This window comes from Dipodomys ordii, unplaced genomic scaffold (genome assembly GCF_000151885.1).
Source record: "Dipodomys ordii isolate 6190 unplaced genomic scaffold, Dord_2.0 Scaffold34, whole genome shotgun sequence".
Taxonomy (NCBI): domain Eukaryota; kingdom Metazoa; phylum Chordata; class Mammalia; order Rodentia; family Heteromyidae; genus Dipodomys; species Dipodomys ordii.
Window position 1 is genome coordinate 599347 of NW_012267250.1, and position 14587 is coordinate 613933.

The following is a 14587-nucleotide window of genomic DNA, read 5'->3' on the forward strand; positions in this document are numbered from 1 at the left end:
GAACTATCACAGGCTTAAACTGTAGTTTACTAGATTAGCTAGTTCTACCTATAATAGTACTTTGTTTACTGATAAAATAATGCTAACAATAATTTACTAGACAAAACATAAAGGAAATTATATTTAACTGGGCTGTATTCCCTAACATAGAGCAAATATACAATAGATGTAATAAAACATCTTAACAATGAGACAAATGATAGGGATCATCTTTCCAGGGACACTGGGGGCAGAATTAGGCATTGTTAAAGTACTATTAAAAATTGTTAAAGTATGGTGACTGATAAGCCTTTTGTTCTAAGTACTATTATCAGCATGCAGCCAAATCTCATAATAAATTACCAATATTTTACACAGTTTAATTTTAATTCTTTTGCCTTGCTAGAGAAGAATTCAAACAAGACACAAAACATACACTATAATAGAAAAGTTTATTAAAGGGCTGGGAAGGTGGCTCAGTGGTAGAGCGCTTGCCTTGCATGCATGAGGCCCTGGGTTCGATTCCCCAGCACCACATAAGCAAAAAAGAAAAAAATCTGGAAGTGGTGCTGTGGCTCAAGTGATAGAGCGCTAGCCTTGAGCTGAAGAGCTGAGGGACAGCGCCCAGGCCCAGAGTTCAGGCCCCATGACCGCCCCCCCCCCAAAAAAAAAGAAAGAAAGAAAGGTTTATTAAAGAGAAAAAGATACACTACAAAAGAACAACAGTCTCCAGCAAGGCTATAGAGACCTAGGGTTTAGCCGGAACTCTGATGGACAGATTGACTAATGTTGTAGCTTCTGCAACAAATGAGCATCGGTTTATGCCCAAATGTGTTGTGATGCTGTGCTCAGACTCCCTATAAACATTGAATAACCTCAAACTAAGATTCCCTGACACAAGATCATCACATGGTCATTTCTACTTTTGCTGAGAGGCCTTTTCCTGCCAGATGAACTTCCTGGTTATCAGAACTCAGTCTAACTATGTGGCCCAAAAAACTTTAAATCAGCATCTTTATCAATACATTAGCCAGGGACCCTATGTTTGCTGCCTGACTTAATACCCTTTGGAAAGGTGCTCTATTTGAAAGGAAGACTACTGCTTAACTGCCACTTGAAGGTGGGAAGAAATAGCACACCTGGGTTTTAGCCCAAAAGAAATCTTGTGATTGGTGCAAACACAATATACAATATAATACTTCATCTGCATGACAGATTATAATATGACTTGTGTAGATATGAGGGAACTGACAGGAATGGTGCTAACAAACCTTTGTCTCTTCCTCCTGGCTTTGTAAGCAGGCTGCTCAGTTCACTAAGTGAGCAGCTAAAGAGTTACATTGCTCCTGGCTGTCCCCCTCAATAATAACATTCTTTCTAGTGGTCTTGCCTACCTTTGCTAAGCTAGTTACACAAAGATTAAGAAGCAGTGGTAGCAAAGGGGAAGCTGCCCTGACAGCAGACAAGAAGTAGCAGTTGAGAACAGCAAGCAGAATAGTCCAGACAAAACTGACAGGAGGAACAGTGGCAGGCTTCAAAAGGCAACAGAGACAATTAGTGGGCAATGGAAATTTGTAGCCTTTACTGTCTTTACAAAGAGCTATAACACTTAATGCCATTGACAAAAAGACCCCCTCCCATTGCTACAGCCGTTTAATAAGTAAAGCCCCATACTCTGTTTTTCCCTAGCTGTCAGGTCTTCGGTCCAAACCATATGCCAATGCTTTAGCTGTCAAGAACCTTCGGGCTGAATCCAAAGGCCTGAAGACCCTCCCACTATCTGATCTACGGCCCAAGGATGACTTCACTTGTCAATTTCACTACTTAGAATACATACTAGTGTCCATAATAATTAGAAAGGCTTCCCCTTGTCTACACACAATTTCTATTTGGGTAGAACAAAAGGATCCAGCCAGCTTAGCCTAAAATGTTATATAATGCAAAAATTGATCACATATAGCAAAAAGAAACACACAATGTATGAATCAAGAATAAAGTAGCTTTAAGCCAAGTGCAAGTAGTTCAGGTATATAGTCCTAACTATTCAGGAGACTAAGATACAGAAGATCTTGGTTTGAAGCCAGAATAGCGGAAAAGTTCATGAGACTTCATCTCCAACTAACCAGTAAGAAACCAGGCTGGAGTTGTGACTCAAATGGTAGAGCACCAGTCAAACAAGCTTTGGGCCCTGAACTTAAAACCCTCAGACTGACAAAAAAATAAACGAGGTGGTTTCAGATAGTAAAAAGCATTATAAAACACTTGTTTTCTAAGTTATCCACTAGTGAATATTTGCTATAGAAAATACTGAGTTTACCTCATGCATCTCTGCTACCAACTGGCTTTTTGAAAAAATGTTTAAAAATCTGAGAAAGATCTCTAGCTACTTTTAGCATAATCTAGTTATTACAAAAGTAGAGGCTTTAAAAAGCATTTTGCAAGCTGGGCAAAGCTGCAAGTTAAAAACCATGATACTTTTGTTAGTAACACTTACTTTGATTTCTCACTGTTCTTCAAAACATTTATACATTTTCCCAGAGTCAGTAAAGAAGTGTTGATATTTCCAGTCTCTCTTAACCTTTCACCTTCATTTTGTGTCTTCATGCTTCGTTCAGAACCAGCAAGATCACATAAAGACAATCTAGGTAAAAAGAATAAAAATTACTGTAAAATTATTCAAAATATTCAAATAATGACAATTTAAAGAATGCTCAACTTACTCACTGACTCTAATCACACGAGGCACTTCAGAATCTTCAATCTGTAATACTCTAATAGTAAATATGCTGTGACTAAAAGAAATACACAAAGATCAAATGTTATGATTGTCCATTTTTAAGTTTGTATTCTAAATAGGAAATATAGGCCCTTATATGGACCTAAATTTATATTCTAGTATTAGCTCTAATCCACACTGCTGTATTTTCCAACATGCTGGCAGATACATCAACAGTATAACCACTGTCACCTATGTACCCAACTAGTTACTAGAACTATTTTCTAATCTTTTGCTTGGCTCAAATTCTTTACATCCTCTCCTCTTGACATTTTAATTCCTGATATAAATTTCATTTATAATACGAATTTTCTTATAAACAATGCATTATTACACATAATAGAATTAGGTATAGCTAATGTTTATTGAAGATGTACCTATAGCAAAACATTGTATTGCTTATATATAGTATTATCTGGCTCAAGTATCATTCTGTGTCCAACTGAGTATTGAATATTCTGTGTCTAAATGAGTACTGAGTATTTCAGTATTTTAAAACATTGAAGGTGTTTAAAAAGTTTATCTGCTGAAACTTATTCCCTTTGTCTTCCATCCCTGAAAAACCTCTCATCAAAACATCCTTCCTTAATCCCTTGAGATTATGGATAAACTATGTGTATTGGGGGGTCAGGGGGGGAGGGGGAAGAAGATGGTAAGAAATGGCCACTATGCTAAGCAAATCCAAAAATGAGCCAAATACCAAAATAAAGAAAATTAATGAATCCATTGTTAAGAAATAGTACTGTTAATCCTATCTATCCCAAAGGCAGAGATCTGGAGGATCAGTATGAGGCTAGCCCAGGCAAAAGTTAGCAAAACTCTCATCTCAACAGATAAGCTAAGCATGGCAGCATCCATTGTCATTTCAGTACATGTAAAGAAGACTTATAAAAGACTGGTCCCACAAAAAAAGTTTAAGACTCTATGTGAAAAATAACTAAAAGAAAAAAAAGGGCCTGGTCATTCAAATGGTGAGTACATGCTTAACAAAGAAAGGCCTGAGTTCGAATCCTGATGCCACTGAGCAGGGGGATATATGCATATAGAACTGACAATATTACATTTAGTATTCTTCAACCTATAGGATTTTATGCCTATGAACACATTTAGCCTATCAGAGACCTTTTTTAAAAGTCCACTTTAAAGTTGTATTTAAATTAGTATAGAAGACCCCAGGTGCTGCAGGATTACTCCACAAGGTTTATGTCTTACCTTCTACTAGAAGAACTGTTCAGTTTTGTGAAGGCAACACTCTGGTGCTTTATTCCTAACTTTAAAAGTCTATATGCTTCTTTGGAATCAGACACTTGAACCCACTGTAGATCTTTAAAAAATAAACAGGACACATACCAGTTTACAAAAAATATACTCTTTGAAGTTATTTTCCCAGTAACATATAACATCTTCCTTCTAACAACACACTGAAGGTGAAGTCAACTAATTAGGCTATTCCATACTCACAAAGAGGAGCAACAAATGGGATTATAATGTTTACTATTTAAGTTATACAAACATATACTCTTCAGCAGACTACCAAAGAGAAGATGAGAACCTCTTAGAAGAAGCCAGAGGCTAAGACCTGGAAAATACACGTTCAAAGCTAGCCTAGCCATAAAGCTTGATAGACTCCATCTCCAAAACAACTAGAAGAAAAGTAAGGTTGAAACTGGAGATATGGCTCAAGTGGTTCAATGCCAGCCTACCAAGCACAAGGCCTTGCATTCAAACCCAAGTACTGGCAAAGAAAAAAAGAATAAAGAAAGAAAGACAATTACTTTAATAAGGAAAACTACACTACAAAATTACCTAGTTACAAGACTTTACAGACTATATTTATTAGTGAACCACGAAAGCAAATTTCGTCATAACTAGCATTTTGTACAACTATCTTTTTTTTTTTTTTTTTGTCAGTCAAGGGCCTGAACTCTGGGCCTGTGCTCTGTCCCTCAGCTCTTCAGTTCAAGGCTAGTGCTCTACCACAGCGCCACTTCTGGCTTTTTCTGCTTATGTGGTGCTGAAGAATCAAACTGAGGACTTCATGCACGCAAGGCAAGCACTCTAACATTGAGCCACCTTCCCAGCCCCTGTACAAATATCTTTTAAAAAATCAGAGCAGATATAATTAACCTTTTGGGCTGTAACAATTATACATGCATATACATATGATATGCATATATATATTTCTTACCGTAATTATCTTTAAAAAATGTTAAATACACCACTATAGAAAAACATTTCATGGTCAAAAAAATGTGGATACTATTCAAAATAGCAAATTAACATATTAAAAACTCAGCTTTTCACTACTAATAATCAATGATAGTTAAGCAAACAGTACCAAACTAGATCCTTTCATATTCAATAAACATGTCAAAACATATTTCCAGAGCACAAACATCTCTTAATCTCCTGATTCTAATAACAGGTGTAAAAAATTTAATTTTGTATTTCCTTTTCTATAGCTATCAGAAAGCCTCGAAGAAAGTTTTTGAGCAATAAAATTTAAAATAATTCTTTAGTGTACCTTTTATAAAAGAATAACCCTTTACATCTTGTGAAAGGCGCAGCATCTTTCTCTTTTGGAATTTAGATGATAAAGGAACAAACAAATCATAAATACACTCATTGTAAATCTCAAAAAAAGAAACCCATACTGAAAATTTTATATTACTATCCATGTTCAAGCTAGTTTGTTCACAATCTTTCATGGATTCTTCAAATTCTGAGATGTTCAAAGAGTTCATTAAGCTTCCTATTTTAAAAAAAGAGAGGGGAGAAAAAGAGTAAGCATAACTAAAGCAATAAGCATAAACAATAAGCAATTAATTACAAATGAGACAAAAGTCCAGATCAAGACTTACAGATTTGAAAATCTCATTATTCTTCATTTTTTGATTATCTACTCTGGGATGGGGAACCTCTTTCCTGCCAAAGGCCATTTAGATCTTACATCATTCTCAGACCATACACAATTATCAATACAGAGGCCAGTGAGCAGCTTACAAAGCTTATGAGAAGGATACCGTTTATATACCAAATGAATTCACTGGCCTGAATAAGACCCCAAGGCCCAATGTTCCTTTCTCTGAATGTAAACACTCTTTTTTGGACAAAGTAAGAAATAAATAGTATTTGATCCTTCCTTTCTTTTGGAAGACATACTGTGTCAAATACAAATTAAATGTAAAGGACAAAGATGAAAAGAGCATCTCTTGAATTCAACATGGAAGTTATAACTAGTAAAAAGTTTATTTAAATTTACTTTAAATGAAACTTTAGATATTGATAGTTTGCATAGTTAAGTTATTATTACCCAGATACTATGTCACTTTTGAAATTAAGACATGGGCTGGGAGCCCGTGGCTTTAGTGGATCACCTGTCTATAAAGGAAGGACTGAATTAAAACCCCCTGTCCTCCAAAACAGAAATTATACCACTAGGAGAAATTTAAAGATAAAAGTTTTCAAATTCATTCTTTTAGTAACGAATTGAAGTGAGGAAAAAAAAAACCTTACCAGAAGAAGTATCAGAACTGTCATTATACACAGTGACCTAAAAAACAAGGAAGATTTTCTAAGGTTTTAAAACATTTTAAGTTAATGTTACCCAAATAAGTTACCCACTAGGGTAAAGGTATGGTCCAAATGGTAGAATTTGCCTAGTAAGCACAAAGCCGAGTTCAAGCCCTAGTAACACACACACACACACACACACAAATTACATATATATCATATACACATATGTGTACACTAAATAAATCACTAAGCAAATCACAATCTTGTATCAACACAATTTGGTAGGTTTATGGTAATTTTCCCTAGTTAAATGTCAGTAAGAAATGTGAGAAAGTAACCCATAACCTTTGCAAGTAAGAGATAATTAGTAAATATATAAATGTATTCCAGTTTTATTCTTTTCTCTACACTTAGGTTATTTTGTAACTTTTTACAGGTATAACTGAAAATTATTTACAAATGTGTGATGGCTATGTAACTGAACAGGCATAAAGTCACTTATTATTCTCTTATTAAACATTTAAGTTTACAAAAGAACATTAGATGCATTTATAGAACATATTATACAATAGTTATATAAAGTATTATACAAATAAAATTGTCTGGAACGTTGGTGGTGGTTAATGGTGGTTTTTTGTCAATAGTGGTTTTCACTTTAGGAAACTAAAGTTTAAGAAACTTTCACTTGTTTTCTCACGTTTTCTGTATTCAATTTTGCTCATATACATTACTTTTACAATAGAAAACAGAAAGTGCGATGCTGGTTCTATGACAAAATGGACTTTGAGATTGTTTACATTTGTGTGCTGAAGGTACCTTATTTGTCCACTATTAGAAGGTTAAATATTTTTCTTAAAAAGAGAAACAACAATAAAACACATCACAATATTCACTGAAACAATCTAAATAGTTGATGAAAGAGTTTATAAAATATTTATATAGTTTACATATTAGAACACTTCCATACCTCTTTAATTTGTCGAAGTAAAGCACTTTTGCTAGAACCTTCTTCTTTTTCTTGGTCTGGTGATAACCTTAAGTATTCTCTGGACCTATGTGGTTTAAGGTTCATCTTGATATACAGTCTTTCCTGAAGACTATCAAACAGAATATTCAAAGTTCTAGGCAGAATGCCAATATTCTCTTCTGTGCCTAAAAAGAATTGTTATGTTATATTCTCTCAGAATAGTAGGAAAGTAGCTCCTTTGTTTATTCCCAATAAGCAACGAACTAAAGTTAGAGAATTTAATGGACTCCTCAGTTCTCCATCTCCCAAATATTAGTAACATATTACTTTCAGTGTGATGCAAAACCTGAAATTCCACAGTCAGATTAGACCATAATATTAAGACTTTCAATCAACCATAATCACAAAATGAAACATCATGTCATAATCACAAAATGAAACATAATTTCATCCATGACTACTAATTCTATGTATCACACCAATTCTGTATTTCTTTTCATATGTATAAAGTAAATAAAAATATTAATTAAAAGCCAACAGCAAGGACTGGGGATATGGTTTATGTGATATATTACTTGCCTTGGAACACACACACACACACACACACACACACACACCAATGCAGATTTAATAATCACCAATTTAGGGGGGAGGGGGGAGGCTGGGAAGGGATGTGAAGGGTAAACCAAAGGAGGAGGCTGCAATGCTTGGTAAGAAATGTACGCATTATCCTGCCCATGTAATTGTAACCCCTCTGTACAGTATGTTCACATATAAAAAATAAATAAATAAATTTAAAAAAAAATCACCAATTTACTGAGAGAAAATATATCCCAGATAATAGAAAACTAACTATATACAATTAATCTGAGTGACTACTGTTGCTTCTTGTTTCTTTTTCTTTTCTAGCCAAAATATTTACCTTGAAATGTGTATGTTTTTCCTGAATTAGTTAGTCCATATGTAAAAATCAGCCGACTCTGTCCTTTCAAGAGATCTTTTACTGGCTGCATAATGCAACCCTGAAAGAATTCTTTCTGGGAAGTTGCTGGTCCAAAAACCTAAGGAAGCATTTTTAAGACATGTCTTAGTTTAGCTGACGTTAACATTCAAATGAGCTTCATCCTATCTCAGATTTTAACCATTAGTTTTACAAAATTTATTTTCAAAGCAGATATATTTTCACTACTAAAAGTATACTTAATTGGTAACTATCAATCACAGCAAGTTTTCAAGATAGAAATCTCACCCCCTCAGCCAATCAAATTTTCACCCATTTTTAAAAGAACATCTTTAAATAAATTAAAAAAAAACAGTGCAGACTTACTTCCAATTATGTACTTATAACCCTGATATTAGTCTTACTCTTAAAAATATACCAGTATAGGGGCTGGAAAGGTGGCTCAGTGGTAGAGCACTTGCCTTGCATGCCTGAGGCCCTGGGATTGATTCCTCAGCACCAGATAAGCAAAAAAAGAAAGAAAAAAGCTAGAAATGGCGCGGTGGCTCAAGTGGTAGAGCGCTAGCCTTGAGCTGAAGAGCTAAGGGACAGCACCCAGGCCCAGAGTTCAGGCCCCACGACTGGACACCCCCCCCCAAAAAAAAATACCAGTATCAAATATCTAAGCTCAATAAGCACAAATTATTGATTATTAAACACAATTATATAGCAATATAACCTAAGCCAAGTCTCATTAAAAAAAAAATTGGTGGGCAGGGAGGTAGGTGAAGAGGAAAAGGTGCACCTCAGTGGTAAGCGCTATGTTCAATCCCCAACCACCTTCCTCTCAGCCCCCCAAATTCAGTCTCACAAGGTAGTTACTTTATAGGGTACTCACCTTGGAAAAACTGAATTTCTGTACCACCTGTCCAGAATTTTTCTCACTTAACCGGCCAAGAATGCTTTGAGGATCTTTCAACAGAACAGTCTGTGAGTCTAGAACATGCACACAGCCCTAGAACAAAAACTCAAATAAATAATGACATTTTCTGTTTAATCAGAGAAAAATACTAAAATCCAAGTAAATTCAACACAAACCTCAGACTCATGTTCTTTTTCTGACTCTGTAAATGGTCTTATTCGAAGATAAACTTGAAGACAATCTTTAGATGCCACACTGTTTTCCTAAAGGAGAAAATATTTTTAAAATATGGCTTTTCAGAGACTTCCTTTTTTTAAATTTTATTGTTAAGAGATGCTGTATGGAGGGGTTACAGTTACATGAATAAGGCAATGAGTACACTACTTGGCAATCTACTGTTACCTCTTCCCTTCTTTGTTGTTGTCCCACTATCCCTTCCCTCCCCCAACTCCCATACTCCAACTTTTCCCACACACATCTCCTGCCTCCTGAAGTTGTAATATACTGAAATTTCCAATATACTGTCTTGTGATTCTCTCTGTTGCAACAGGACATCCTGAGTCCTTGTTTCAGCGTTTTGTTATTCCCCTTTTCCTCCCCAGATTAGACATTATGTATATACAAGATGCAGGGTATCAAAATCGAGTACAGTGACAACAGGGGATATGCCACAGGGAAAAGAGCATACAAAGGAAACAACAAAAAACAAAATAAAATAAAATCACATGGTACATTTAAAACAGTAACAATAAAGACAGACCTGTTGTGTCCATATCTTGGAGTTCATTTCACTTAGTATCATCTTATATGCTCAGTAGATGAGTAGATTAAGAAAACGTGGTACATATATACAATGGAATTCTATGCTTCCATCAGAAAAGGGCACTGCCCCATTTGTTAGGAAATGGAAAGACTTGGAAAAAAATCATATTAAGTGAAGTTACCCAGTCCCAAAGAAATTTAGGTCCCATGGTTTCCCTTATTTGCAATAACTAGTATACATATAGGATAATCTTATGAGATGAGCTGAAAGGCTCAAAAACCATGTATAAATAAGAGTATCTTTCTTTAACATCACTGATTATTACTTGGTAATCAGAGATTATTTCTAAGTGAACAGACACTATTTTGTTTTGTTTCTTGGGATTTTTGGAGTCTCACTCTACAGGCCTAACTGGTCTTGAACACTCTGTCCTCCTACTTCAGCCTCCCAAGTGCAGGAATTACAGACCTGCAGCTCTGTACCGAGCCACTATTCTATTTTTAGCCATTTTGTATGATTAAAGACAAACCCAAAAGATAGTTGTCTTTTAAAAAAAATATCAAAATACACTACAAGAGTACATCTCCTGGACCTATTACATTTACATATAAAGTTTGCAAAAAGCCCTTTTCCATAAAATTCTAATCTGATTAACACAGAATTTTTTATTATGGGAGTCTCTGTTTTCATTGAGGAAGAAATTAGTTTACTGCACTTTATTTAAAAAATAATTTTAAAGAAAAAGTCTTAAAAAGAACTACGTCTAAACACTGATCAAGTAGCACTGTATTCATAAAGTGCTTTGTTATATGGCACCTCCTTTGTACAACTACTTAAAGACAATTTTTTTTTTAAAAAGGCAAGCAAACCTTAACCGAAAATTGATGTGATAAGTAAATAGAAAATTGTGCCTGGTACCAGTGGCTCACATCTATAATCCTGGCTGTTCAGGAGGCTGAGATCTTAGGATTGTGGTTCAAAGCCAGCCCAGGCAGGTAAGTCCATGAGACTCTTATCTTCAATAAACAACTCAGAAAAGGCCAGAAGTGGCTGTGGTTCAAGTAGTAGAGCACTAGCCTTGAGCACAAAGAGGCTCAGGAACAGTGCCCAGACAAAGTTCAAGCCCCCAGGACCAGCAAGCAAGCAAGCAAGAAAGGGGGGGAGGGGGGAAGGGAGAGGGAAAGAGGGAGGGAAGAGGGAAGGAAGGAAGGAAGGAAGGAAGGAAGGAAGGAAGGAAGGAGAGAAAATCTCAATAGCCCCCAATTTGTGCCTTTCCCAGGTGTGCTATTCAACTTGATCTTCCTCATCTCTGCATCTGCCATTCCCATGGATGAGAAAGCGGCTCAGTCTAGTCTACCCAGGACTTCTTGGTCTCCTTGAAGGTTAATGAGAAACCTTCTTCAGAGTGCAAGGTAGTCATCCTCTTTGTAGTACTCTGGACTGGCGGAGGTGACTACCCTGTTACCTCAGAATAATTGGATCTCCCACCTTTTGAAGGGTGAGGGCAGAACAGAAACTTAAAGTCTTCATATAGCAGTGAACGCTCAATACTTTGTGGGGGAGGGGAGGCAAAGGGAGAAGAGAGAAGAAGGGTAAAATAAGGAAGGACTCTTAAGGTCCCAAGTACAGAGTCACCAAACTAGTGCTACCCTAAAGCTGTCTCTCCACTGTATTCTATAGCTAGACCTTCCTGAGCCAAAGTGAATTTAAGAAGTGCTATCTTTAGGAAGTTCCCTGGCCAAAGACTGAGGCACAATACATAGTAACAAAGTCATCATCCATGAAAATTTGAGATTACAGGTTAGCTGCACACTTATCTAGAAGGGAATTCTCCTAAAGTTTTGGATCTTATTTACTATCCTAACTCCACCTACCTTCATGATTCTAAATGACTTTTCATTTCTGACACTTTCTAGGCTGTTATCTGCATTAAGCTAAGATCTGAACATAAGTCTGCAGGACAAGATGCAGAAAATTCTAGATAAAATAACTGGGAAGCTTGATTTATATATATTAGATGTAATATATATATATATATATATGTATATACACATATATATACATAAATATAACAACTAAAGGTGGGCATCAGTGGCTCAGCCTACAATCCCAGATGCTCAGGAGACTAACATATGAAGACCACAGGTCAAAGCCAGCCCAGGAAGGAAAGTCCATAGAGACTTTTATCCCTAGTTAACCAACAAAAAGGCAGAAATGTAGGTTTAGCTCAAGTGGTAGATTGCCAGCTTTGGTAAAAAAAGCCAAGGAACAGTGCTCAAGTCCTAATTTCAAGCCCCAGACCTGCAAGCAGGTATACGCACATGCACAAACATAGGAAAGGCTTATTTTGTAGATGTTGCAAGTTCAGATCCACCACAATAAAGCAAGTATCATCATAAAAATGTCACAAGACTATCCTATTAGTAAGTACAACTGCTGAGGAATGCAATTTTAAAATGTTTTTATTTAACTTTTTTTTCCTTAAAGGGTTACCAAGTAAGTGAGGGCATAGATACCTACATTTAAATCTAAGACCTGAAACATACTTACATATTTCTTTCTGTTTTTTTGTTTGTTTTTTGTCGGCCATGGGGCTTGAATTCTGGGCCTGGGCACTCTCCCTCAGCTCTTCAGCTCAAGGTGAGCGCTCTACCACTTGAGCCATAGCACCACTTCTAGTTTTCTGAGTCGTTTATTGGAGATAAGAGTCTCATGGACTTTCCTGTCTGGGCTGGCTTTGAACTATGATCCTCAGATCTCAGCCTCCTGAGTAGCTAGGATTAGAGGCGTGAGCTACCGGCACCCAGTTCTTTTGACCTAGGGCTCCGTGGAAAATTTACTGAGATCCAAGTTTGCCTTAAGTCTAGAAAGCTTAAGAATTTTTAGTTGAATGACATGCACACATTTCCCTTTGATGACAATCAACATGAAACTTTTGTTTTACTGTACTTACTTGAGTGTTTGATGCAGCTAAGGAAAATTCACGAGAGAGATCAAGCTTAATGCCATCAAAATTTATTTCCGAAGGCCTTGCAACTGGGTCAGCACTAAAAATATAAGACGGTCTAGGCACCCCATCTTGATTCAAATTACATTCCATTCTGTAAGAACAGCAGCAATGCCTCAGACAAGCTTAAAAAGTCAGCCGTAACTTTAAAAGTGTACAGTATAGACCCCTGTTTTCCCTCAAACAACCAGTCTTCAGAGAAGGAAAATATTATACTGCTTCATTTATAACAATAATGACCAAATTATACATATACATTCTGAATTAAGTAATAACTAACACAGCCTAGTATGATTCATATGATCAATCCATAGGTAGATCCATCCAAAGACATTTCATAAAATAATCTATGATGAAACGTTCACCATCAGTCTGAAAGCCTATCAGATATCAAAGATTATGGCCTGAAGTTTAGTTATTCATTATCCAGTATCTTCTAAAGAATATTGCAGAATATTGTGGCTTATATTTGTAATGTTAGCTACTGAGGGGGCTGTGAAGCCAACCTGGACAAACTCTGAGGATTCTTATCTCCACCTAACCTGAGGAGGTTTGACTCAAGTGGTAGAGTATTAGCTTGAGTGAAAAGGCTAAGCAAGAGTGCCAATTACTGAGATCAAGCGCCTAGTACCTGCACCAGAAGGATTACAAATGCTTCTCTTACATTCAATCTTTCCAAGTGCAAGTAAGAAATGAAATAATGTATGAGTATATTTTAAACAATACCTACACAACACTTGCCTAAAATGTTTAAGGCTTTGTATTCCATCCCCAGAATCCAATAAAGAAATGCCCCACCCATCACAGGTTAGTTTCTGTTGTTGTTTTGTTTTGGGAGATACTGGGGACTTGGGAGTTACTGGGAATTAAAAATCAGGGTCTTCATCTTGCAAGTGCTACAGATGCTCGGCTTTTTATTTTTCGTTTTTTTTTTTCAGATAGCCTCCCATTTCTGTTAGGACAGGCTTATAACCCGGGCCCTCCTATTTTGGCTTCACTCCATCATCTTTCTTACACCTCCAGAGTAGCTGGGATCACAGGTGTAGTCCACTTTACACTACATTCCAGCACACGTCTTAAAGGGAACAAGGCATCACTCTACTAATACAACTGAATAACATCAAATCACTAAACTTAAAAGGTAAATTTACAGGTAACGTCAACACTCAAGGCTGGATAGAGAATCTCCTGGGTGCACAATAACCAGGTAGCAAAGACGACCCCTGGCTCTTCGACAAGATTATAAAACATTACAAGCACTTGGCTGGAAAAGGTACTAACGCGCACGCCCGTGGGTTCAGTTCTTCACGGAAGGTGGAGACATAAAGTAAAAAGCCCCGAACTCGTAAGCGGGCGGGGAGGCCCGACTCGGGTTAAACCCTAACCCGACGCGGTCCGGGCGGGGTGCCCGCCGCGCCCCAACCCAGCTCCAGGAGTCACGAACCCCGTCAGGAAACGTTGACACTGCCACAGCCACTTCCCCGGCCTCAGCACGGGCGTACGGGCAGCCCCCCACCTCCTCCGCTGCCCTCTCGCGAGGGTCACCTCCTCACCTGGACCGTCGCCGACGCCGCCGCCACCGCGCTGAGCTGTTCCGGTTTTCAAATTTAAACAATGGCGGCAGGGCACGCGCTGAACTCTGGGAGTGGGCGGGGCTTTCCGGAGCGAACAGGGATGGCCCAGTGGCTCGCGCCGCCCGCGGCTGCCGGAAGACGCG

The 14587-nt window shown here is 37.3% G+C and overlaps 1 protein-coding gene across 5 annotated transcripts in view; it reads right to left on the reverse strand.

Moving 5' to 3' along the window:
- The window catches only part of Kif20b (kinesin family member 20B), a 49087-nt gene extending 34631 nt beyond the window's left edge, over positions 1–14456 (reverse strand). For 4 of the 5 annotated variants that reach the window (XM_013017228.1, XM_013017227.1, XM_013017226.1 and 1 more), the window contains exons 1-11: positions 14424–14456; positions 12817–12964; positions 9277–9363; positions 9077–9193; positions 8161–8299; positions 7239–7423; positions 6272–6308; positions 5280–5507; positions 3968–4079; positions 2700–2771; positions 2474–2620 (exon numbers count right to left, since the gene is read on the reverse strand). In XM_013017228.1, the coding sequence (XP_012872682.1) occupies positions 2474–2620; positions 2700–2771; positions 3968–4079; positions 5280–5507; positions 6272–6308; positions 7239–7423; positions 8161–8299; positions 9077–9193; positions 9277–9363; positions 12817–12963 (1271 nt within the window). In that variant the 5' untranslated portion in view covers position 12964; positions 14424–14456. Of the gene's footprint in view, positions 1–2473; positions 2621–2699; positions 2772–3967; positions 4080–5279; positions 5508–6271; positions 6309–7238; positions 7424–8160; positions 8300–9076; positions 9194–9276; positions 9364–12816; positions 12965–14386 lie in introns of all 5 variants that reach the window. The other variant, XM_013017225.1, reaches the window with a different exon arrangement.
- Positions 14457–14587: the final 131 nt, after the last annotated feature.